Consider the following 23,914-nt stretch of genomic DNA (forward strand, 5'->3'; position numbering starts at 1 on the left):
TCTGCTGCTTTGAGCCAGCAGGTGTCAGGTTGTCTGGTTAGTAACCTGTTACTGCCCATGGTCATGGGGTACAGTGGAAAGATCTCTGGGGTTGAGTCACGGGGTAGACTTGTTATTCTGTTCTGTCGAAAGTGTGCGACTTCTGCAAACCTCGGTCACTTCATCTGCAAAATGGGGATTAATACCTTAAAGGAAAGCTATTGAATGAGGAAATACATATAAAAAATTGTTTTTAACTGTTAAGGAGTGATGTAAAATACCTGGTAGTAACAGTAAAAGGAATTGCAGAGCTAATAAGTAGCTGAGCTGGGGCTGAAACTTGGTGTTCAGACTAAACATTGGGTTTTTCCTATTGCATCAGGCTGGGCCAACGTGAGCATTGCCCCGGGGCCACTTTCTTGGCAGACCATAGGTGATAATTTTGTCTGCCTGACAATACTAATTGATTTGGAAGAAGTAACAGTTGTCTTATCTCACTTTCCTCATTATGTTAATGAATTTTTATCATTTACTCAGTGGTGCTGGCATGTCTGTCTGATTTTGTATTTTATACTTCCAGCCGTTGCATGTACTTGAGGCTCTACTTTTCAGTGTCATCACAAGCTCTGACAGATCACCCCTTTCTCTCAGCCCTGGAACCCTTCGGATGGGCAACAGAGATGCTTCACTTCAGACTTATTTCTTTCCCAGATCCAGTAGGGCTGCCAGGAAGGGTGTGTGCGAATTGAGTCTTTGGAGAAGTCTGTCCAGAATCTTGTTTGATGTGTTTCTCCTTCCCGGTTACATCTTGTCTTGTGAGCACAGTGATGCAGGCTATTATTACTTGTTAGCTCCGACTGTGTGTGAGATAATAAGTGTTTTGGCAGAAGCCTTGCTTCAAGGGGTGTGCATCAGTAAAAACTCAGTAACTAAAAGTTTGATTATACTATGAACTGTGCTATTCATGGAGTTCTTTAGGACACTTTGTTGATTTTAATTGACTATCTAAATATAGACCTTCATCTGAAGCAGTATAGCTCAGGCTTCTGATTTAAACTATCTCAGGTCCTTTCCTCGTGATGCCATTCACTAGCTCTGTGTCCCTGAGCAAGCTGCTTAGCCTTTTTCATCAAATAATGGGAATAAGAATAGTCCCTACCTCACAGGGCTATTATCCAGATCACATGATTGAAGCCCTTAGAGCAGTCCTTGACATGCCTTACCCACCCAGCGGACACATGCTACAGTCAATACATCTGCAAAATTTTAGTTTGCTTTCAAATCTCCTTTGGAATTGATGTTATTTCTCATCTGGACTCTTTTTCAGTCACCAATATGTTTATCTTTTATAACTGTAGAATTAGAAAAAAGTTTTTAAACAATCTCTGTGTTTTTTACCCTTGGGTTATACCTTCTGAAATAAGAGTCAAGTTTAATACGAATATGTCCCTATATAAGAAAAGAAAAAAGTCAGGTCTAAGAGAGTAGGACCCAGTGGGAATTTTCATAACTTCATTGTCTTATCAATCATTCACTCTGGGCAGGAATGCCGCCCTCTGATGCTTGCCTGTGCGTGTGCATGTACACACGCACACACACATACACACGCACACACCCTCATTCCCCTACCTGTCTAACTTTATCTGTCTCGTTGAAATGTAAGTAGTGTGACTTGACTTAGCTTGTGCATTTCTTTAGGAATCTTTTCCTAATACAAATTCAGGAATCCCTAAAACTGTACCCATATCTCCAAGGTGTTATCACAGTGTTGGTGCACATGCCCTCCAGGGCAGGAGACACATTTCATCCCAGCCTCGCCCTTGGCACGAGGAGGCACTTAGACAGTGCATGCTGGGTAAGCAAATGCACATACAATTTTTGTTTTAAATTTTTATCCTTTCTAAAGTGCAAATAAATGTAAAGTAGGCAGAGCATTTCAATTACATTAACTTGAACAGTTATAAGGGAACAACAGCTAGTGTGGTCAGAACCAGCAGAGAGATTTTGAGACTAGCAAGGGGGAGATAGGAGGAATGGTCGACTGACTCTTACCTATTCTCTGGGATACCCACCCCCAAATACGACTAAGATATTTTTACATTTGCTAGAATCAGTTGAACTGAATTGAAAACACTATTGATTTTTAAGTGTGGAATAACCTTCAGACTAAGAAAAACAATTATAGTCTTTGAATCCAATTATTAATGTATCATTGTAAATAGCTCCACCCCCACCCCACCCCCCAACATTCTTTCCATTTCTTTGAAATTGTAGCATATGTTTCCATTTGTATAGTGAATGCAGTCAGAAACATTACATTATTTCCTATTTGAATTGACGTTTCCTATGAAATCTGTCTTGACTGCGTTTTACATTCGTTTAGCTGGTTCCCAGCCAGCTATATGAGAACTAGGGAGTTTGTTAGAAATCCTTATTTCTAGGCCCTGTCCTTGGAGACCAGGATTCAGCAGGTCTGAAGACAGGCCCAGACATGGGCATTTTTTAAGTACTTTGAGGATTCTGATAGGCTGCTGGACTTAGGGACCACTGGGACATTTTTCTAATTTTAAGGCACATACATTTCTAGAGTATTTTTTGGTCCACTTTAGTAGTCAAGTGAAGGCACTTAAGAAAGACCTTATAACCATAAACAAAGCAAATTGCTCTAATTGCTGTGAGATGCAAAGCAAATAATTTCACATATGCTGTATAATCTGTCTGATACCTTCACATTCTTTTAACATGGGTTTTAGTCCAGGGGAAGAAACAGTTTTTTCCCTGAAAGGGCCAATGTAATTATGGTTATGTATACTGTAAGCTTCAAGTAATTACGGAGCACTCCATTCTTGTACCATATTCTAAGCAAATTACCGGCCTCTGATCAATAAAATTTCTTTTTAAGCATCTGTAAATTGAATCCAAGAAATGAAAATTCCGATCAAAGTTCAGCCATAGCTAATTATTTTAAATCTTCTGAAAAATATCAGTGTTACTGAGAATGTAGATGTCCTATTAATGTACCTGGCATACTTATTTTAATATATGAAATGAGTTACTTTCCATTATTCTTCCTTTTTTTTTCTTTCAACAAAAGACACAAAATATTTTATGTCTAATCATACTACTAACCAAAGACACAGTGGGGACATTATTATACTTTCATTTAGTAATTCTAATAGGACTTATTGTTTTTTTTCCTTTTCTCTTTTACACACAGCTTTCTCTAAGGAATTCTAAATACGAAAGTTGTTTACTCATGACATAGTAATAATCTAAAGAAATTAATCCTGTTGATTATCATTATGATGTGCGATTTCACTTTTTCTGGAAATGCTGGGGGCTTTTTTGTTTTCTGTTTTTTTTCTGTTCCTCTTTTTTTATTTTTATCCTTGGCCACACTGCACAGCATGTGGAACTACCCCAACCAGGGATCGAACACATGCCCCCTGCCGTGGAAGCACAGAGTCTTAACCACTGGACCACCAGGGAAGTCCCATATTTTTTAAAAATATGAACTGTATGGGTAATTGTCTCTCTCAAAACTTTAAACCTTAAGAGAAATCACATCAAAAGAAACAAGAATCGTCCAGATATCAGCCCCCCAACAAGTCAGAACTGTTTCTTTTTCCTTGTTGCATTTCTGTTCTTGTCCATACATTATTTTTACATAGTTGTAATCACGTTATAGGTACAGTGTCTTCTGCTTATGTTGCCACTTAGCCTTAATTGCATTGTTTTTATGTTGCCACATAGTTTTCTAATTATTTTAAATGTCTGTGTAATATTATATAGGCTGGTTGTACCATTGTACTCTTGGACTTTCCAGTATTCTTGAATGTTCACGTGATTTACAACATTATAAAATGGAGTTTCATTGTTAACAAACCTATGCTTCAAATGAGTGAGAGTGCATGTTTTGACCTTGGATCTAGGGTATAAATCTTCTGATTACATGGACCATTTGAACAGATAACTTCCTCATGGAGCTGAAATATTTATTATACCTACTTGTGCCTGTGAGAAAGCATGGCTCTGTAATCAGTGTGACACGTCATCCCAGGCTCATTAGTTTTCTACTTTCCGCCATATCTTATGAAATACCAGTTTGGTTTCTGTATTCGTGTGACCTGGAGGTCAGGAGCTGAGTACTAGGATGCTGAATGAGTTGCACAGATGGAGTCAGACCTTTAGAAGTCCTCACAGAGGATGGTTCCCTCATTCTTCCCTATAATCTCTCTAATTAAGCATATAACATATTAGTTCAAAGAAATTCAACAGAGTTCTGAGTTTTGCTATGGTGGTGACTCTAATCCTCGTTTTGTTTTGTTTTGAAAGAGCAAATTATTTCCAAATTTATTTCAGTTTCCTTTTGGGGATGGGGGCCACCTGGCTTGGTTGGACCCTAAGCAAGTGTTTGCTCTTTTCTTGAGTACCTAAGCAATTGGTAACAGTTCATTAGGTTGGGTGTTCACAGAATATTTGCTCTGTACCCCAAAATTCTTGATCACCGCTAGCAAACAAAAATAGTGTCTTAGGAACTCACAGCAGCCTGAATTTTTCATGTTAAATTTCACCATGATTTTTCATGATAATGGATTCCTTTCATCTAATTCTATCATGGAAGTACAAAGGCTACCAATAGAGAGATGAGAAATCTGACTGACTTAAGCATGTTTTGAATTGAGGTCGCCATCAGTTCAAGGGGATTTTGGGGGAAGAAACGGGAATTTTGAAGATCTGACTATACGGTATTTTAACAAAAGGCTTTCCCTATGCAGTAAGGCCACCAAACGGAAGTAGTCTTTGTTATGCAGGATGTGATTAATATTACCTCATCATTTAATTTTAGAACTTCTAAAATAAAGTTGCTTGCATCAGTTCAAGGCTGGTTTGAAACCAGAGAGTGCCTACTTTTTCTTTTTTTTAATTAGAGAAGAGATATGTGATTACTAAAAGTTTGGAAAATAATGAACTGAAAGAAGTCTCCCACAGTATCTTTTCCTTTACCAAAACCTCTGCTAATATTTTTCTTATGTGCTTTTTTTTCTTTACAGTTTTTTAACCCTGTTTTACATATAATCTGAATCTGATCTATTTCACATAACACTACTTCGTGTGCTTTTCTCCCGCAGTGTTTACAATCTTCCTGTCAGTTGTAATCTGTCTAGTCTGTCCTTCTGATGTTCCGTAATGTTCCTGTTCATGCTTCCTCCTATTATTGGGCATTTAGAATGCTGAATTGTCTGTCCCGTACACAGTGATGGTTATCAGAACACTGGCCCACACACCATGTTAATAGTGATCATACAAGTCAGGGAGGTAACCTGATCCTGCTGTGATTTAACTTTCTCAACCAGTATTGTGCATTTTTTACTGAATTCCTTTCTGCCTGTTTCCTTTTGTTTTGGGTTTTGTTTTGAGGGGGTCTTTTCAGGGGAAAGGGAGCTGGTCATGAGCCACTTCACAGGTGGGTATTTTTGTCTTTCTTTCCTTAGTGGTGAAAGTGGTGCTGGAAAGACCGTGGCTGCCAAATACATCATGAGCTACATCTCCAGGGTGTCTGGAGGAGGCCCCAAAGTCCAGGTGAGCTGGTGCTAGGGCCCATTGTGAGACTTTGCGCTGTGTGAAAGTAAGAGGCTCCATTTGCTGTTTAAAAAAGAATTTTTCTTCCACAGGGAAGACGTTGGTTTTATAACCAAGAAACTTGAAATATGCAGAGAAACAGCATGTTATGGGCTGGAGATGCCTAATATGTAATGAGTATTATATACAATCGATGAAAAGGTCACAAATCCAAAAGTAAAACAGACAAAGGGCACGAGAGCCATCTCATAGAAAAGGAAATATAAATGACTCTTAAAACATGAACATATGCGCACCCCCGTGATAATAAGAGAAATGCAAATTAAAATTACATTGAAAAACTATTTCTTAACTGTCAAAATGGCAACAATTTTGTAGTATTTTAAACACTCTGCTGGTAAAAACATAGGGGTGTAGACTCTCTAACACATTACTGGTAGGAACATGAACTAGTACACTTCTGTGGAGGGCATTTCGGCAATATTTTTCAAATCTATAAGCATACACCCTTTGACTCATCAATTCTGCTTGGGAGAATTTAATCTTTAGGTGTCCTGAAATGTATACAAAATGATAACATGTGTAAAGATCTTTGATGTGACATTTTTTGATGATGGAGAAGCCTGGAGGCAGATGCTCATCAGTTGGTGATATAATTTATGGGGAAATAATTTATGGTTCATAATAGACTAGAATATTAGACAGCCATAAAAAAATGAAGCTTCAGGTACTGATGGGGACTGATCTTCAAGCTATATCATGAATTGCAAAAAGCAAAGTTCAGAACATTGCCTATAATGTACTACCATTTGAGAAAAAGGAGAACATATATTTATAATATTTACATTTGTTTGCATATGTATAGCATAGCTCTAGAGCGATACATAAGAAATTGATAATAATGATTTCTCCGGGGAGGAAACTGGGAGACTGGGGGAGGGGCATCTGTCCATGTAGAACCTCGCAAACCTTTTATTTTTTATGTTACTTTATTTTTTTGATAGGTAAGAGATGGATTTATTTAGAGAGATAACACATTCCATAGGCAGAATGCGGTCTGTCTTAGAAAGTGAGAGTGGCTGCGAACCTTTCATTTTCTGAACGATGTGAATAAATCTCCTATTCAAAAAATTTACAAAGATTTTAAAATGGAGAAAGGAAAGGAAGGAGGAAGGATTAGAGCATTAGCAGGAAACATTAGGAAAGGGGGGAAACCCAGAGAACGAGGACACAGGAGAGGGAGAAAGAAAAGGGGGGGATTATAGTATGGGCAGAGAAGGGGCAGGTTCAAGAGGACAGCATGAAGAAAGCAGTAGATGCAGCCTTTTCTGTCTTGAGTTTTACTCGTTGTGGTAGAGGAATCAGCATCAGCAGGACTGGTGAAGCCCCCCACCCCCACCCCCAGAGAGTAGTGGAGGATGGCTATGGGGGCTAAGGTCCACAGGGGGCTGCCCAAACTCACAGTGCTCATCACTGGCACAGACTGCTGGGAACTTTTATTATTATTATTATTAGAAATCATGATGCAAGGTAGATTTCACCCAAAAGATTAATTTTTTAGTTAGAATCATTTAATGTGATGTTATTGCCATAGTCAGCTGTAGACTTTAAAAAGACACATCGAGGGCTTCCCTGCTGGCGCAGTGGTTGAGAGTCTGCCTGCCGATGCAGGGGACGGAGGTTCGTGCCCCAGTCTGGGAGGATCCCACATGCCGCGGAGCGGCTGGGCCCGTGAGCCATGGCCGCTGAGCCTGCGCGTCCGGAGCCTGTGCTCCGCAACGGGAGAGGCCACAACAGTGAGAGGCCCGCGTACCGAAAAAAAAAAAAAAAAAAAGACACATCGAAATTGTTTATTATGGCTCTGTCTGCTAAATCAATAGTGCTCCATCCTGTCCTGGGGGATCAGAAAGCTCAAGGCGGAGGCCAGTATTCCTTACACAGAGTAAAAGGGCCTTAGAGTCGCCTCCTCTACCAAATGAAAGGAAGAGCTAGAGCAGCACCATCCAGTAGAAAGATGGTGCATGTCACATGCATAATTTAAAATTGAATAGTTACAGTAAAAAAAAAGTAAAAGCATATGAAATTCACTTTTAAAATATATTTTATTTAACCCAATATATCCCCATATTATTTCAGCATCTAATTACTAATCAATTAATGAGCTATCTTACATTCCTTTGTGTCCTAAATCTTTGGAATCCAGTGTGTGTTCTACACTTACAGCACATCTCGGTTGGGACTGGCCATGTTGCATGGGCTCAGCAGCTTCCATGTTGGACAGTGGGTACAGCCCTAGGACTTAGGTTGATATGGTACAGTCCACCTATCCGTAGAAGTCCATACCCTATCCGTAGAAGATGGACATGGAGCCAGGAATCCAGGATGCTCTTTTGTGTATGGGCTGCTCCTTTAATTCACTCTTTCTCTTTTTTCCTATATGCTTACCACATGCCACAGAATTCTGTTGGACATCTTGATAGTTGATGGAGGGATGGATGGATACATGCATAAAGATTCCCAGTTACAAAGACAATAAGTAAAGAAGGAAAGAGATAAGGAAGGGTCTTTCTTTTGTTCTGTCCCTACAAGAAGTTGAGTGTTGATAAATGGTGTAGGCAGGCCTGGCCATCAGACAACAAGTATGAAAGATTAATGAAGACCCACAAAGTCAAAATTAATTTTTCAAAGAAAAGCAAATTTTGTATAAATCCATGAGTTTTTAAAGGAGAAGGATGCTTAGAAGTATCTTTCTAAGCTTTGAAACCAACTTCATGGTGGGACCATCCATGATTTACTCTTCCTTCCATTGCTAACGACGTGTGCCTGGTTGATGGAATTCTAGTTCTCAGTCCTCTTCTCAATGTCCAGGCGGTGGCAGAGGAGCACTTTGGCTGTTACATAGTTAGTAGTTAGTGCCTTCATCTAGTCCTGTTTGCTGCAGGCGACGACCTAGTGGCCAGACTGCAGACGTTTCATGTTGATTTTTCTCTTCCTGTTTTCCTATGAGGACAAGGATACAGAGCTCTTGGCTTGAAATTAGTCAGTAGCTAAAGAGCACAAGCCAGAGACTTGTTATTTCTGGAACATGTTTAACCATAGCATGTGAATAATTAGAAGTACAAGGAATGACTCACTTGTTCAAAATCCTCTCCAACATCAACTCCTATCTGTTGAGCTGTCTTTGCCCATGGGGTGTTCTGTACTTTTCAGTCTGACATCAAATTGGGGTGTATGAAAACCAAATTCTTCCCCTCCAGTAGGCCAGGAATTGTTCCACACAATCCAGTGTCGGCCCTTGTTGCTCAAGTGGGAAAGAACTGGCAAAACCCGCAGCACCGGGGAGCTGGTTCGAAATGCAGACTCTCGGGCCCCACCTCAGACCTACTGAATCGGCATCTGCATTGTAATGAGATTCCCAGGTGATTCACACACATGAAAGTTCGGGAAGCTTAAGACTGTGTCCGCAGCTTTGTTTGGGGAGGAGAAACTGTTTCATTTCCCTCAAGGTGCCTCTCACTTGCAGTGAAGAGAGGGAGTGCGGGATGCAGTAGGTGGGGAGAGAAGTTGAGTAGAACAGGAGTAATGACAGTAAAGCCTCCAGTCAGAACCGAAGGAGATGCCCCGTCCTGCCTTGGTGCCCCGTACACAGGGAGCACGGGATGAAGGTGCAGCATCCGATCTGGAAACCCAGTCTGGGAACGTTTGCAGATCCTGATTTACGGTGGCACCCTGGCCCCACAGAATCCTGCGTCAAGACAAGGGAGCTGGAAGGCATGACCACAAAAACAGGGTTAGTTCTGTCAAGAGGAAAGAGTAAATCCTCCAGAAATCCCAGGGACCTGGATTCGAGGCCTCTCACCTTCACCACATTCAGAAACCAGGTCCTTCGGAAAGTCTGGCTTTACATCGTGGAGTAGGTGTTCGCATCTTCCTAACCTGTGGTCTTTTTGCTGTGACAGCACGTCAAGGACATCATCCTACAGTCCAACCCGCTGCTGGAGGCCTTCGGGAATGCCAAGACGGTCCGGAACAACAACTCCAGCCGATTTGTGAGTTTCTTTCCTGTGATAGAGAATGTCACCTGATTGATGATGTTGACATTCCTGATTTAAGTCCTGTGGTCCCGAGGAAATAGGGGGTTTTCACAGATCATCAGGAGGCCGCCTTTTCAATCTTTTCCTCATTTTCTCTAGCGGCGAGCTGCCAGGCTTCAATTTGCCCTTTGACTCAAGTTATTTTGGGGCCTTGGGGATGGATAATTTTTGAAACCAGTTCTCAATTTGAGGTGCCTTCCTAAGGAAAATGGAAGTGTCCGCTTTGGTCTTGGAGGAGATTGCTTTGGGCCCTGGAGAAAAAGCCTTCTTTGCCTGACAAAGAACTGAGGAGACTAGATCCCAGGTCTTGTCGCCTTGCTTTGCTTCATAGAACTTGGTCTGTGGACCCTGAAGGAAGCACTTTGATCCGGCACCCTGGAAAGAAACTTCCTCCTCCCTGTCAGCCAAAGGGAGCCGACCGCTTCCCCCACCCCTCTTGGCTTTGTGTGTGCGTTTTTTGCATGTTCATGGGACATAATGACATCTAAAAGTGACTGGACTTAGCCTACAGATTCCTCCTAACGGGCCCACTTACCCAAGGGAATGAAAATATCAGGCGAATGCCTGCATGCCTATTGAGACGTTTTTCTGAGTGTCTCCCGAGGGGGTAAATTAGAAGGCTGGCAAGGACGAATGTGAATATACGCCCCTTGACAAAAAGCCACATTTACAAAGAAATGAATGTGTGCTCGGTAGCTCTGATTTATGTAGATTTTGTATCTTATCTCAACCATAGATTATGTCTGGCAGTAAAGCATTTAGGGAGCCATCTGTGAGGTGGATTCTGGACCATTTTAAAATAAATAAGTGAGAATTTTGGAGAAAAACGGTTTCTTTTTTACCCTTCTGTTTTGGAAGGAAGCTTCCCTTTCCAAGAGAATTCTTGCTCAGTTCTCATGCAGTAATTGTTGAGCTCCCTGGTGAGTTTTATCTGTCAGAATTATCCTCGCTTTCCTCGCTGTTTAATATTTTGCAAACTACTCATCTGTTCATCTCTCATGTTTCTGCTCAATGCCAGTTGTCCATCTCAATCTGCCTTGGAAAGATGGACTTGACCAAATTGAACTCTCTAGCTACCCATCCCCCTTCTTTGCCTTCCTTAGAGAGCAGGAAGATAACCGTATCAATATTTTCCTTGATATTTCCAATATAAATTATTTTTTATCCTTGGACAAGGAGGCTACAGCAGTCAGTTTTTGTAAAGCAAAACAAAAATACCCAGCATTTATTATTTTCCTGATTACAGAATTTCGTACAACCCTGATGGAAAGATGGGAGAACTGTACGGAAAGGCAGTTCTCTCTCTCGTGCACACGTGCACACACGTAGTGGAGTCTGGTGGGGCATCAAAAGATGTTCTCATTAATCATAAGAGAAATGTAAATTAAAACCATATATCATTTTCTGTCTCTCAGATCATGAAACATTAAGGAGAAAAGACGCTATTGGTTGAAGACTGACACCTCCCAGGAGAGCGATTTGGCAATTCTTATCAAAGTTTAAAAGACTCATTGTCTTTGACCCAACAATACTTTTAGGGTATAATATCCACGTTTCCTGTTAATAATGATTTATTTTAAAAGATATCCATAATGTTAAATCTTTTTTAAAAGGTTACAAAACAATATCTATAATATGGTCCTATTTATTTTAAGATGCACATTTATATAAAGCATAATTAAGGTGTCTGCAAATCCACGTTTGAATATCCTATTACAGTGATTAGTAAGAGGTAGAAGTGGCATCGGGGTGGGATTATGGGTAATTTCACTTAAAATGGATATGTAGTGTGAATTATAAAAATTCATCTATTTCCACTTATAAATCTTTCCAAGTTTTAATTATGAAATATTTCAAATACTATTATGAAATACTATTTTATTCAAATACTATTTTATTCAAATACTATTTTATTCAAATACTATTTTAATTATGAAATATTTCAAATACTATTTTAAAATAATACAATGAACATTGGGGTACCCAGTACCTAACTTAAGAAATAGAACATTACCAAGAGTTGAGGTTTCTTTTCATTTAGTAATGGAAATATCATATCCTTCTTTATACAGTTTCCTCTTTCCCCCAGGCTGCTTTACAACAAAACTAAACTTTTTGCTCTCTCCTAAGGGATTTTGCCTTTTATATTACAATTTTGAGTTGTGTATAAGCATTTCTGTTACATTAGAACAGTGATTCTCAAACTTGGCCACATATAAAAAACACCCAGGCTTTTTACAGCTACTCCTGTCTGGGTGCCAGTCCCTAGCGACTGACTTACTTGTCTGGGGTGGCATCAGGAAGCACTTCTTTCTTTCTTTTTTAAAATTTAAGTTAATTTTAATATTTATTTATTTGGTTGCGCTGGGTCTTAGTTGCGGCAGGCAGGCTCCTTAGTCATGGCTTGCTGGCTCCTTAGTTGCAGTACGTGGGCTCCTTAGTTGTAGCATGCGAACTCGTAGTTGCAGCATGTGAACTCTTAGTTGTGGCATGCATGTGGGATCTAGTTCCCTGACCAAGGATCGGACCCGGGCCCCCTGCTTTGGGAGTGCAGAGTCTTATCCGCTGCGCCACCAGGGAAGTTCCCCTAGGGCAGCATTTCTTAAAGGCTCCGCAGGTCTTTCTAACATGTAGCCAAGGTTGTGAACCATTTCCAGAAGGACTTGAGAGTTTGCCGTTTACCACATCTGCCCTTCCTGGATTTGATGTCCTGTTTTGTTTCATTTCCATCCCCAGGTTGACGGGGAATGGCAGTGGGGTGGTAGGGTTGTACACAGATGGGCACTGAATTATTCCCTTCAGAACGTGGCCAAAGGGAAAGATGGCGAAGGACGGCCACGGTAGGAAGCAGAGGGGTCTTGTTAGCAGACTTTTCTCGTGAACCACCGTAATTCGGGATAGCTGCGGTTTGTGGTGCTTCTGGATGTTTATTTTGGGGTTTATTTTTGGGAGAGGAAGGAGTCAGCAGAGTAAAACAGATAGACAGTTAGATGGTGGCTTTCCTTTGTAGCCTTTTTGATACCTGGAATTGGCGAATACCTTAGCAGGAACACAGCAGGTACTAGGTGCTGTCGGCAGCAGGAAAAACACGCAGCAGGCTTTTCTTCTCCTTAGTGAGTTTATGGTTCTAGGTGGAGACTTGCTGCTTGGCAGGCTTCAGCCCTGAGATGGGGGGGTTTCATCAGCATACACGTTTTAAAAATATTAAATGTGAATGCAGTTAGGCTGGGCATGCTCTCCAGTCTGACCCTAGGCCACACCACTCCCTAAAACCCACATTTTCATCTTTTTCTTCATTTATACTTGCCCTCTTGGACCTTTCTGAGGACTGGAGAGAAACTAGATTGTAGTGGGGGAAAAAAATCATTTACTTAACAATCTGGACACCTTTTTCAGCTACTCTCCAGGGTTCTTTCTCTTTTGTTCCCTATTAGCAGTAATTTAAAAGGAAGTATTAACAACAGTAGCAAAAAGCCCCACACCCATAACTAGCTGGAAAGGACTTATAACCAAGTGTTTTTATTTTACGTAAGCATATTAGATGCTCCAGAGGTAAAAGGGGATTGCTTTTGCTCAAAGCCGTTAAAGTAAGTCTGCCCAAGGGAAAATTTGCTTCCTCTGAAAGAGGCAGATAGAGTTCACTCTTGTTAGATCAAGGGGACCATGTGACTTTCTGTCCTATTCTTCACAGCTTCCGGTTTAGCAGGCAAGCACCTACTGGGGGAAAATGGGAAGGGGTATAGTGAGCGTATCCTTATTTAGTCAGGTTAGAATGATAGATTCTCTCTCTCAATACAGGATTGTGTGATTGGACAAAGGCATGGGGTATTGTCTGATAGGAAATGGTGAGGAAGTCTAGACCAGAACTGGGAGTAATTCAGCACATATCTTTCATTAATGAATTTCCTTGAATTATATGCTATATCCAAAGCCTGTTTGGAACATCATGTTTTTGTTCACCAACCATTGAAGGAAATCCCTAATTTTCTTGCAGGGAAAATACTTTGAAATCCAGTTCAGTCCCGGTGGGGAACCAGATGGTGGAAAGATCTCCAACTTCCTTCTGGAAAAATCTAGGGTGGTGATGAGGAACCCCGGAGAGCGGAATTTTCACATATTTTACCAGGTTTTCCTTTATATTATTTCTTGCCTACTTCCTTATTCCTTCTCCACATTTAAAATTTTCTTCTCTCAGTCCTCAGGTTTAGACAGTCTAGTCTGGCAGGCCCAGGAGTCTTTATTGCCGTAGGTTGTGTATGTCCGTGTGCAAAAGAATTGTGAGAATGCCCTTACCTGCAAGGACAATAAGTTCTAGTTGGGATGAGAAGACAAAAATTTCCCTAGAGTGAAATAATCAGGAAAGTGTCGGCACACTTCAGAACAAAAGTAGGAATGTTTTATTCTTTGCCAAATAGGAATTCACAAGGGGAGACTTGGCTGGGATGGTAAGGAGAGCCGTTAAGGAGGCACAGGATAGCATCAAGGGGACATTGACTCAGGCAAGTCAGGTGGCCTGAACAAAGCAGGGGTGGGAGGGAGAGGGGGGACGGGGGAGGAGTAGGCTAATGTATGAATCAGGCCCCAGCTGGTCTGCAAGGGCAGAGGTCTCCAAAAGGTGAACTGTTGGACAAAAGGCTTGAAATAGACTTGGGCTCTTTCATGCCAGGTCAAAAAGTTTTGGCTTAGACTCTCAGAAGCCATGGAGAATTTGGTGCTAGAACAGTACGCCGGCTGCTTTGAACTTGTGTTCCAGGCTTCAGCAGTCATTTGCCTTGACTATTTTTAAAATGTTTTTAAGTATTTAAAAAATTTAATGATACCATACACAATTTTTTTTTTTTATTTTTATTTTTTTTTTTGCGGTACACGGGCCTCTCACTGCTGTGGCCTCTCCCGTTGCGGAGCACAGGCTCCGGACGCGCAGGCTCAGCGGCCATGGCTCACGGGCCCAGCCACTCCGCAGCATGTGGGATCTTCCCGGACCGAGGCACGAACCTGTGTCCCCTGCATCGGCAGGTGGACTCTCAACCACTGCGCCACCAGGGAAGCCCCCCCATACACAATTTTTTAATGTATGGATTTATGTATTAATACTTCATATATCGGGATCCACGTTAGATTTTCTTTGAAGAGTTGGCCTGCAGTGGTTTTTTAATTTATTTTTTGTTATAATTCGAAGCTCATTGGATTGGAAGGCAGTTAAGCTGTGTTGGTAGCTCACATTCAGTCTTTTCAATTACATAGACATGTTAGGTGATGGCAAGTAATTCTTCTGGTTGGCATCTGTTGGTTGAAAGCGTACATAAATGACCAAATGCTTCTGTTAATTCAGTAATGTTTTTAATTAAATCAGTCAAAGCAACATGTACAGATGTTTGAAAAGTAATTTCATGCGTTACACACATACTGTATTATTTATTGAGCACCAGACAGAAGTTCATAATTATTTCCCAGACACCTTTTAATAAATGGCAGCCCCACGCCCCTCCAGATTCCTCTTCCTACAGGTTGGAAATCCCCAGGTTAGTGACTGGGAATGTGATGAGATCAGGGGAAGACAGAGTTCCAGATTCTGACATAGAAGTAAAAGTCGAAGCTGTGAAATAGGGGAGACTCCTGTGGGAGTGAGTGTGGAGAGAAAACCATGCCCATATAGGACTTGGGGACCTGGGGACCACCTAGAGGGTGAGGAGGCATTGAGGAACCAGGGAAGTAGTCAGAGGATGAAAGCCAAGATTGTGCAGTGTCACCAAAGCCAGAGGGAGCTCGGTGGAGGGGAGTGTGGGCCAGGATCCCATGTTCAGAGCTTTGCGGGGAAGGATGGGGCAAGGGCCTGGGAATCAAGAAAGGCCTGGTGGCCTCAGCCACTGGAAAGTAGCCATGAGGGTTATTTCATCAGAATGGCGATGGCAAGAAAGAAGCCAGATGAGGAGGTAGGTTCTGTAGCTTGAAGGAGCTCAGGGAGAGGGGCAAGGAAAAGCTTCTAGAGGAGGCAAAGCACAGCATGTGTTTGTAGATGGCAGAGAATTAAAGAAAGGGGTGTTTGAAGATTCAGGGAGCTACATACTATGGGGAGGAGACTGAGAAAGAGGTGGGGGAAGTTCTTCCTTAGACACCCCGCCCACCCCCACCCCCCCAAAAAAGAAAAAAACAGCCAGAAGGAAGAAAGGAAGAGAGTGGTGCAAAAAGATTTTGAGGATTTAGGGGAAAAAGCTCAGGGAACCTGATGTCGTCAAATGACCTAGAGCTTCTCGGTCATGGAGATGAGGTTCCCTATTTTAAGGGTGTGGAGCCGGGATGACATGAGGAACTTGACCAGGATGGAGGAGTGTGGATGGGGGCTAACTCCTGCCACCTGGGAGCCAGTGGTGGCTGGCACTGGCTTGCATGGGCTGTTCGCATCTCTCCCTTCAGGGACATTTGTTGGTAGTTTGGTCATGGTAGGAGGATTCACACCATGAAAGTCAGCAAACTACAGCTCTAGTCCCCACCCCCAGCTCAAGAATGGGTAGTTGAACATTTTCCAGCACACCTAAAAGGGTCTTGCTCACAGCTAAGGCAAATACCAGAGATAGACCAGAAAGCCAAGGGACAGGGCACCAGCATGGGGGACCTGAGGCTGTTCTTGAATATGCACCCTGCAGTGAGAAGCAGGGAGGGTCCAGCTGCACTTTAAAAAGCCATGTGCAAGTTGAGCAGGAACAAAGTCATTGTAATCTGGCTTGCTTTCCACTTTTCCAAGGGATCTCACCAGTGTGACCGTGCAGTTCCCGTTATCGGACAAGGGAAAATTCTCAGCTCTTGCAGGTCTAATCAGAGTTAAGAATTAGAATTTGCAAAGATGATTTGGGGCTACTACACAGAGAGCAGATATGCTGAAGCCCCTCCACATTTTTGCGACCGGACCACCCATCCGTTTGGGAAGCAGGGATAGAAAGTCTCATCGCCTGGGCTCCGGGGCTGGTGGTGACAGGAACCGTGCGGTACATTCGGTTGCTTTCTGGGCCACTCCACGCACACACCACTTTCTCTTGCTCCAGCTCATCGAGGGCGCCTCCGCAGAGCAGAAGCACGGCCTGGGCATCACCACCATGGATTATTATTACTACCTGAGCCTCTCGGGGTCCTTCACGGTGGATGGCATTGACGACAGGAAGGAGTTTCAGGAAACTCTGGTAAGTGCTGGCGCGGGGCAGCTCTTCAGACCGGGCATTGCCTATGGCAGAAAGGGCAGGGGAGGTTAGCAAAGCAAAGAACAGCCCGATATTCCCACCTCATGCTGCTGGAAGCACTCTATTTTCTGAAACACACTTGTAAACACCCTTAAATAGCCATGTGCCCAGTTGCTGGAGGACTACTTAATGATTTTAAATGGGTAAAAAAAAAAAAAATTCATCATTACCTGCTGCAGGTGCTCTGATTAACAGATAAAAACTATTGTGGGTAATGCATTTACCATACCTGTTTGCCAACAGCTTATACAGTTGTTGAACTGTTTTCTTACAAAGGCAAAGCAAAAACTGCTCTTATGACCTTAATCAGGTTTAGAAATCTTAGAACACCTTCAGTCTCTTCTCCACCCGCTTTCTCTTCCCCTCTGTATTTATAGGTCAGAAGGAGAGCCTCTACTCCATTCTTTTCACAATTTATGTGTTTTATGGTATAAGGTATAAATCCAGGTAGATTATTGAGGGTTCACATCCTTGGGGAAACGACTTACTAAGTCAATCTAGAACTTTCTGAAGGTGGGCTGTTGACCCATTTAGCCTCAAAGAACTGCATCACCACTGCCCTTTGAGTCGGGTACCAGCCTGCCTCATCCCTCAGCCCAGATCCAGAACCAAGTGGGAGAACTGGCAGTTGGAGGTACAGTTGAGGGGAAGCTGACCTTTGTGCTCGTGTGTCCCGGGTGCCAGGGAGGAAGATGGCATCAAGGGGCCACATGGTCTCAGAGGAGCTGGGAGAAAAAAATGCAAATAGGCCTGCATTGGTCCTAGAGTACAGTTCTCTTAGGATATTGGTATCTAAGACTCAGGCATCTCAGCTCCTTTTATTGAATTTAATGGACCTCAGAAACAAGGCTTTTCTAATGATGCTTTTATTTGATCTTCCTGGAGATTTTTTCATCACGATCCTTTTGCAAGTACAATTTATTCTCAGCCCTGCCAGTGAAGAGGAAGATCTATGAGTATTGAGAGTGGCTGGAAAAGGGGCACTGGTGCCCTTGGAGGGAGAGGAGTGGCAACAAGGAGAAAACTAAGGGACGAAAACAGACTTGTTGACCGTGCAGCTGCCGCTCCATCTGAGTGTGTTTCCTCCAGAGCTCTCTCGCCCTTATTCCTGGAGGATTACACGTTCTCTGTGTAAAGACGAAACTGCCTTTCCAGCACCATGTTGAGACTTGAATGTGTGAGGGGGAGTTGGTCAGTGAAAATGTCAGGGGCTTCCTGCTGCCATCGCAGACTAAGCCAAGTGTAACTGCACACGCAGTTTGGCGTCTTTCTGATGTGCTTCTATAGCTGGGGACACACTTGTCTGGATCGCTTCCCTCTTCTTTTCCAGCACGCGATGAACGTGATTGGGATCTTCGCGGAGGAGCAGACGCTGGTGCTGCAGATAGTGGCGGGAATTCTCCACCTGGGAAACATCAGCTTCAAGGAAGTTGGCAACTACGCGGCCGTGGAGAGTGAAGAGTGTGAGTGGTGTGGGCACCCAGTTGCCAAATGAGGGGACGCAGTTGCTTAGTTCCGATCAGAAGTTACACACCACTTTCCTTTGCTCTGGGTTTTTTGGTGAGAGAGGCTGAGAACCCTTAGGTGTCCTGCTGTGGCAGAGCTTAACGGCCTCACGGGAGTCTGTGCCTCTTCTGTACACTCACACTATGGACCATTGATGAGATTGTTTCAGTTTATGATTAACTTTGGGGAAGTCTGGCAGAACTTCACATATAGGTTTAAAAATAAAGTGATACTTTAATGAAGATTAGTAAGATTTGTCTCCTACTAAAAATCTTTTCTGTAACTGCTCTTTAGGGTTGATATTCACCTAAAGGTTCTAAAGAGCATCACAGACTATATATAAATAAGAAAAACTCATGTGTATAAGTTGCCCCATGGGTTGCATTAGACCGGGCTTCTGAAAACAGGAAAAAAAAAAATGGACCCTGACTGTTGTGTTGGTATTGCTGGTGACGGCCTTTAATGTCCTCTCGGTAGCAGTCAGAGCCTGAAGACCTGAATGATCACTTTTACTCTTTGAGAAGAAATGAGGTGCAAAAGAGGCACGTTACTCGTTCTGTGTGCTTCGCTGTGCCACAGCCGCCGTGGCATGTGACTTTAGCCTCGTAGGCATCAGTTGGCTTTCCAGGCTGCTCTCAGAACCCACACATCCTTTAACCACCCAGGGAGACGTTTCTTCCTTTCTCAGCATTCTTCAAAGATGGTAAATTTAGATGCCTGGTAATAAATAGTATCCTACTCATTGCTGACAGTGCAGTAAGGCTCTTTCCATTCCAAATAAGGTTCTTTTTTATATTTTTGTTTTCTTTGGTGAAAAAAGAGGGAAGTTCTGCCAACTTTTGATGTCTGTCTGATAAAGAGAAACGTGAATTATGTTTACCAGGGGAGGGAGTGGGGTGGAAAACAATAAATACACAGGGTGTCCATAGGGTCTAGAAACACAACTTAATAATAATAATAACTGTGTTTCTAGACTTCATGTACCTTATCCTTCCCATTTAACAAATGCATGTATGTGTCCAGGAGGGTGATGAACACTTGCCTTTCAACATGGATCTCTCCAATTTCTGGGTAGTTTTCTGTGGACATAGACTGGAATTCTCTTGCCTTCTTGGTTCGTGCCATCCTTTACTGCCTCTGTAGGCTGGAGAAAAATGTCATGACTCTGACACAGCAAGCATTTCCCTGGGTGCTTGAGCCACGAAGTGGTTCGTTGCACATGAGTGTCCAGAGGAAGTAGCCTCCTCAGCCAACTGGGTAAAGCCCAGGATTGGCAACTGACTATGAAATCCCCTGATAGGAAGTGGTGCAGGGACGGAGATCAGAAAAGACTATGCTTGAAGCCAAAGAGGTCTAACAAAGAAAAGTGGCCTCCTCCCAATCATTTTGTTTTCTTTCAGTTGGTAATACCTTAACACGGTTCAGGGGGTACACGATCAGAGTTATCACATCTACCCCTTTGCTAGTCGACTTAGTTCCCTCCCCCGAGAGAAACACTGTTTCCAATCTCTTGTACTCCTTTCAAGGGAATATTGTGTTCCTGAGAAACTACTCATGTCTGTTCTTTTTTCCCCACTCTTGTATGTTAATGGGAGCGTATAACACGTTCTACAGTTGCTTTTTCACTTCACATTATATCTTGGAGCTTATTCTGTATCAATTCATTAAGCATCATCCTTCTTATAGCTGCATTAGCATTCTGTTGCTGGGCTATACTGCAATGTATTGAACCAATCATCTGTCGATTGACATAAGATGGTTTCACATCTTTTGCGCTTCTAATTACTTAAAATGAATAACCTGGTTTGTGTCGTCTTTCTCATATTCGAGTTTATATACGGAATAGATTTATAGAGGGAAGGGCTAGCCTATGTTTTTATAAAGGAAGAAAGCAGACTTTCCTTAGCTCTTGTATGGTAGAAAAAATTGCTAAGACTCCCATCACAGCTGGCCTACTGAAGCAAGATATCAAATACAAATTAACCTAAGAACTTGGTTGAAGGAAATAAAAATACTACTTAAATAACCACGGGAATAAATTGACAGTGCTATAAATAAATTGACCCGTTATTAACGGGTTAGAAAGCACAGAACTTCAACACCCAAGACTGATACACCACATTTACCTTGCTGTTTCTTTTTTTTTTTTTTCTTTGCGGTGCGCGGGCCTCTCACTGTTGTGGCCTCTCCCGTTGCGGAGCACAGGCTCCGGGCGCGCAGGCTCAGCGGCCATGGCTCACGGGCCCAGCTGCTCTGTGGCATGTAGGATCTTACCGGACCGGGGCACGAGCCCGTGTCCTCTGCATCGGCAGGCGGACTCTCAACCACTGCGCCACCAGGGAAGCCCCTTGCCGTTTCTTTTATATTTGTAACAGGGACTTTTGCTTTGCTACATCTTTTCGGTTTCTCTATCTTCCCTATACGTCCCTATACTTAAATGGAAAAATTAAATCCAACTTTGCTTTACACTTGAGTGCAGTAATAGAAATCTATCCTCATTATCAAAATGTGCTAAAACATTACTTTCTAGCAGGTTCTTTTATGTTCTGCTTAACTCTTTAACTCTACCAGAGTTACATCAGCGTTTTTAATTAATCAGCGCCTTCTCCTTGCCCTCCTCCTGACGCCACTCCCCCAGCCTCCGACCTTCCATACTGCCGCTCCTATCCAGCCACCCTAGCACACACTCTTGTGGAAATTCACAGCCCGAAGGAAGTGAATATGAGTAGCCCTATAATTTCAGCACCAGGGCAGTCACTGAAGAAGACAAGAGGACATAAAAGCTAGTACCTGAAAGACATGGCATGGATTTTTTGGAAAGCAGGTACTAGATTTCCTCTCTAGACTTCTTAGCTGTTTCTCTAAGCCTGTGGCTCTGATTCTTGGCCAGACTCCATGCCTTGTTTTTCAAGTGCCTGTGATCCTTCACTTGTGCCGTCTTCTTTTCTGTAGAAGAGGTAGGAGGCATGGAAGGAATATCATGTTTCCTTGTTAGCCCTGTCTGTTTTGTCTCAAGGACCCAAGAACTTAGTCTGTATTGCTTTATTTCTTTAGCTGTGGTCATAAAGGTAATAGCATAAACTTTTCTACCAACCGTTTTAACCATATGCCTACTTTAGCATGATTGGGGGCTTGGGAGAAGCCCATATTTAATCTACGTGCTATCTGCCTGGTGAGAGTGATAATAACCAACATTATAGTTTCCCCTTAATGAAGGCCTCCTCGATGTCAGACACTTTGATCAATGTCTCTTGAGTTTCGCTGCAGAGCTGCGTATGTCCAGTGTGATTTATGGGCGTCTTCTGTCCTCGTTCTGTGCAAGGTGATTTTCTTTCGTTAGAGGACACATCCAGATTCCTAAACATATGTGTTAACAGTAAAACTAAAGTGAAAAAAATGGCCATTGGCAAATGAGTGCATTTAATTTTGTTCACAGGCCCTTGGAAAAAGGAAGCCCTCTACTTGTCATAGTGTTTCTGTGGAAGAGTCCTATAGTTAATAAATACCTTGTTCTGGCATTACACTTTTTCAGAATGCATTCACTGACGTAATCTCATTGGAAGGTATATACTGAGAAATGTCAGCCTGTTACATTCAAACACCGTCTGTGAAATTCAAACAGATTATCCTTTATTGGGAGCCTTATGATTTTTGAGCATTATCATAAGGTCTTTCATAAATAAAATCCCTTTATCAGAGAATTTTGGTACAGCTTTATGCAGAAAAAGAAAACTCATATCCAAGTTCAAAATTTTGATTTGTGTCCATGAACATCTTCCATTCATACTGGGAAAAAAATCTGAGCATTCTTTCATGTGCAGGAATGTCATTCTTGTCATTTATTCACATTAGAGTATTTTGACCAAAAGTCAAGAAAAATCTGTTTATATCACTAGCCCCCCTCTTGGTGAGTTTCTTGACCTGAAACAATTTGCTGACCCGTGAGAACCTCACCTTTTCAATTCGAACTGACCGCAAACTATGCCAACTACATGTCCTTAGGATTGGATGGGTGTTCTGAGATATGAATACCACCGATCCCCTCCATCACTCTGTACACCACCCCAGGGAAATCAGGTAACACTCCTCTCTAGAAGTCATCCAGGCCTCTTTTGACTCCTACCCAGATATCCCCTACCATTCAGGCCCTCCACCACTGGAATTCATCCTAATCTTTTTTTTTTTTTTTTTTTTTTGCGGTACACGGGCCTCTCACTGTTGTGGCCTCTCCCGTTGCGGAGCACAGGCTCCGGACGTGCAGGCTCAGCGGCCATGGCTCACGGGCCCAGCCGCTCCGCGGCATGTGGGATCCTCCCGGACCGGGACACGAACCCGTGTTCCCTGCATCGGCAGGCGGACTCTCAACCATTGCGCCACCAGGGAAGCCCCATCCTAATCTTTTAATCACCTCCCTTGACTTTCATCTCCAGCTAGTGCTACACACCTCAGCTGTGTCTCCCACATTCTTGCCTCCTTGCCTTTGCACATTCCACTCCCCTGTCTCCCTCTTCTTTCTTCCTCTGCATCTGTACAAGTCCTGTTCATCCTTTGAGCCGCCACCCCCCAAATCCCACATCTTCCTTGACCATCCCGGCAAACAGTAATATCTTCCTGTTCTAAATTCCTCCAGGACTTTATTGTCTGTCTGTGCCACATACTCAGCTTTCTGTAGGCTTCTTTATTTGCTAAACTACCTTTGCCTCATCTAGATTGTCTTTAAGATTTCTTAAATACTTTATATCCTGTCCTCTCTCTTTAGTAACCCTACACATGGTGAGCACTCAATAACCATGTGATTTGCTATCTTTCTGAGCTTGATGGTGTCAGGTGCTTCAAGCTGTTTGGGAATGATGATGCTATGAAAACACTGCACCAAAAAGGAAGCAAAACAATTTTATGGAGCCAAGGAAATGTTTCTTGATTTAGTTCCTTCCGGGCTGTCTTGCTGCAAGCTTGGAAAGATGTCCATTTTAGGCATGTGGCAGTGATCTCAATAGGGGGGATTGGTTTGCCACCCTTCTTGGATCCTGATTTGTATTATTGGAAGTCTCAGTCATCATAGGAATTGACTCATGTAATAGAACAATTGGGAAAAACGAAGTGGATGGATGTGTGTGGGAATGCTGATAAGCAGTGTTCATTAAGTGAAAGTTCTTGGGGGCCAACGACGATGTCTTCTGTATGTGCACACACACACATGTCTCCATGTATTTGTGAGATGACTTGTTAAAATTCTGAAAGACAGTCATGTTTTATTTTGTTTTGTATAGTTTTGGCTTTTCCTGCCTATCTCCTGGGGATCAACCAGGACCGGTTGAAAGAAAAGCTAACGAGCCGGCAGATGGACAGCAAGTGGGGAGGCAAGTCGGAGTCAATCCACGTGACCCTCAACGTGGAGCAGGCGTGTTACACCAGGGACGCGCTCGCCAAGGCCCTGCACTCCAGGGTCTTTGATTTCTTGGTAGATGTAAGTAAACACAGCTCGGCATTGTTGATGCTTCGTATTTTAGCATCACGTAA

General features: G+C 42.7%; 1 protein-coding gene across 2 annotated transcripts in view; it reads left to right on the forward strand.

Moving 5' to 3' along the window:
• The window catches only part of MYO1E (myosin IE), a 202,140-nt gene that overhangs the window by 113,494 nt on the left and 64,732 nt on the right, over positions 1-23,914 (forward strand). For both annotated transcript variants that reach the window (XM_079914344.1, XM_079914345.1), the window contains exons 5-10: positions 5,475-5,562; positions 9,522-9,611; positions 13,651-13,782; positions 16,697-16,831; positions 18,219-18,351; positions 23,665-23,861. In XM_079914344.1, the coding sequence (XP_079770470.1) occupies positions 5,475-5,562; positions 9,522-9,611; positions 13,651-13,782; positions 16,697-16,831; positions 18,219-18,351; positions 23,665-23,861 (775 nt within the window). The remainder of the gene's footprint in view (positions 1-5,474; positions 5,563-9,521; positions 9,612-13,650; positions 13,783-16,696; positions 16,832-18,218; positions 18,352-23,664; positions 23,862-23,914) is intronic.

Source organism: Stenella coeruleoalba (genome assembly GCF_951394435.1).
Source record: "Stenella coeruleoalba genome assembly, chromosome: 2".
Classification (NCBI taxonomy): Eukaryota; Metazoa; Chordata; class Mammalia; order Artiodactyla; family Delphinidae; genus Stenella; species Stenella coeruleoalba.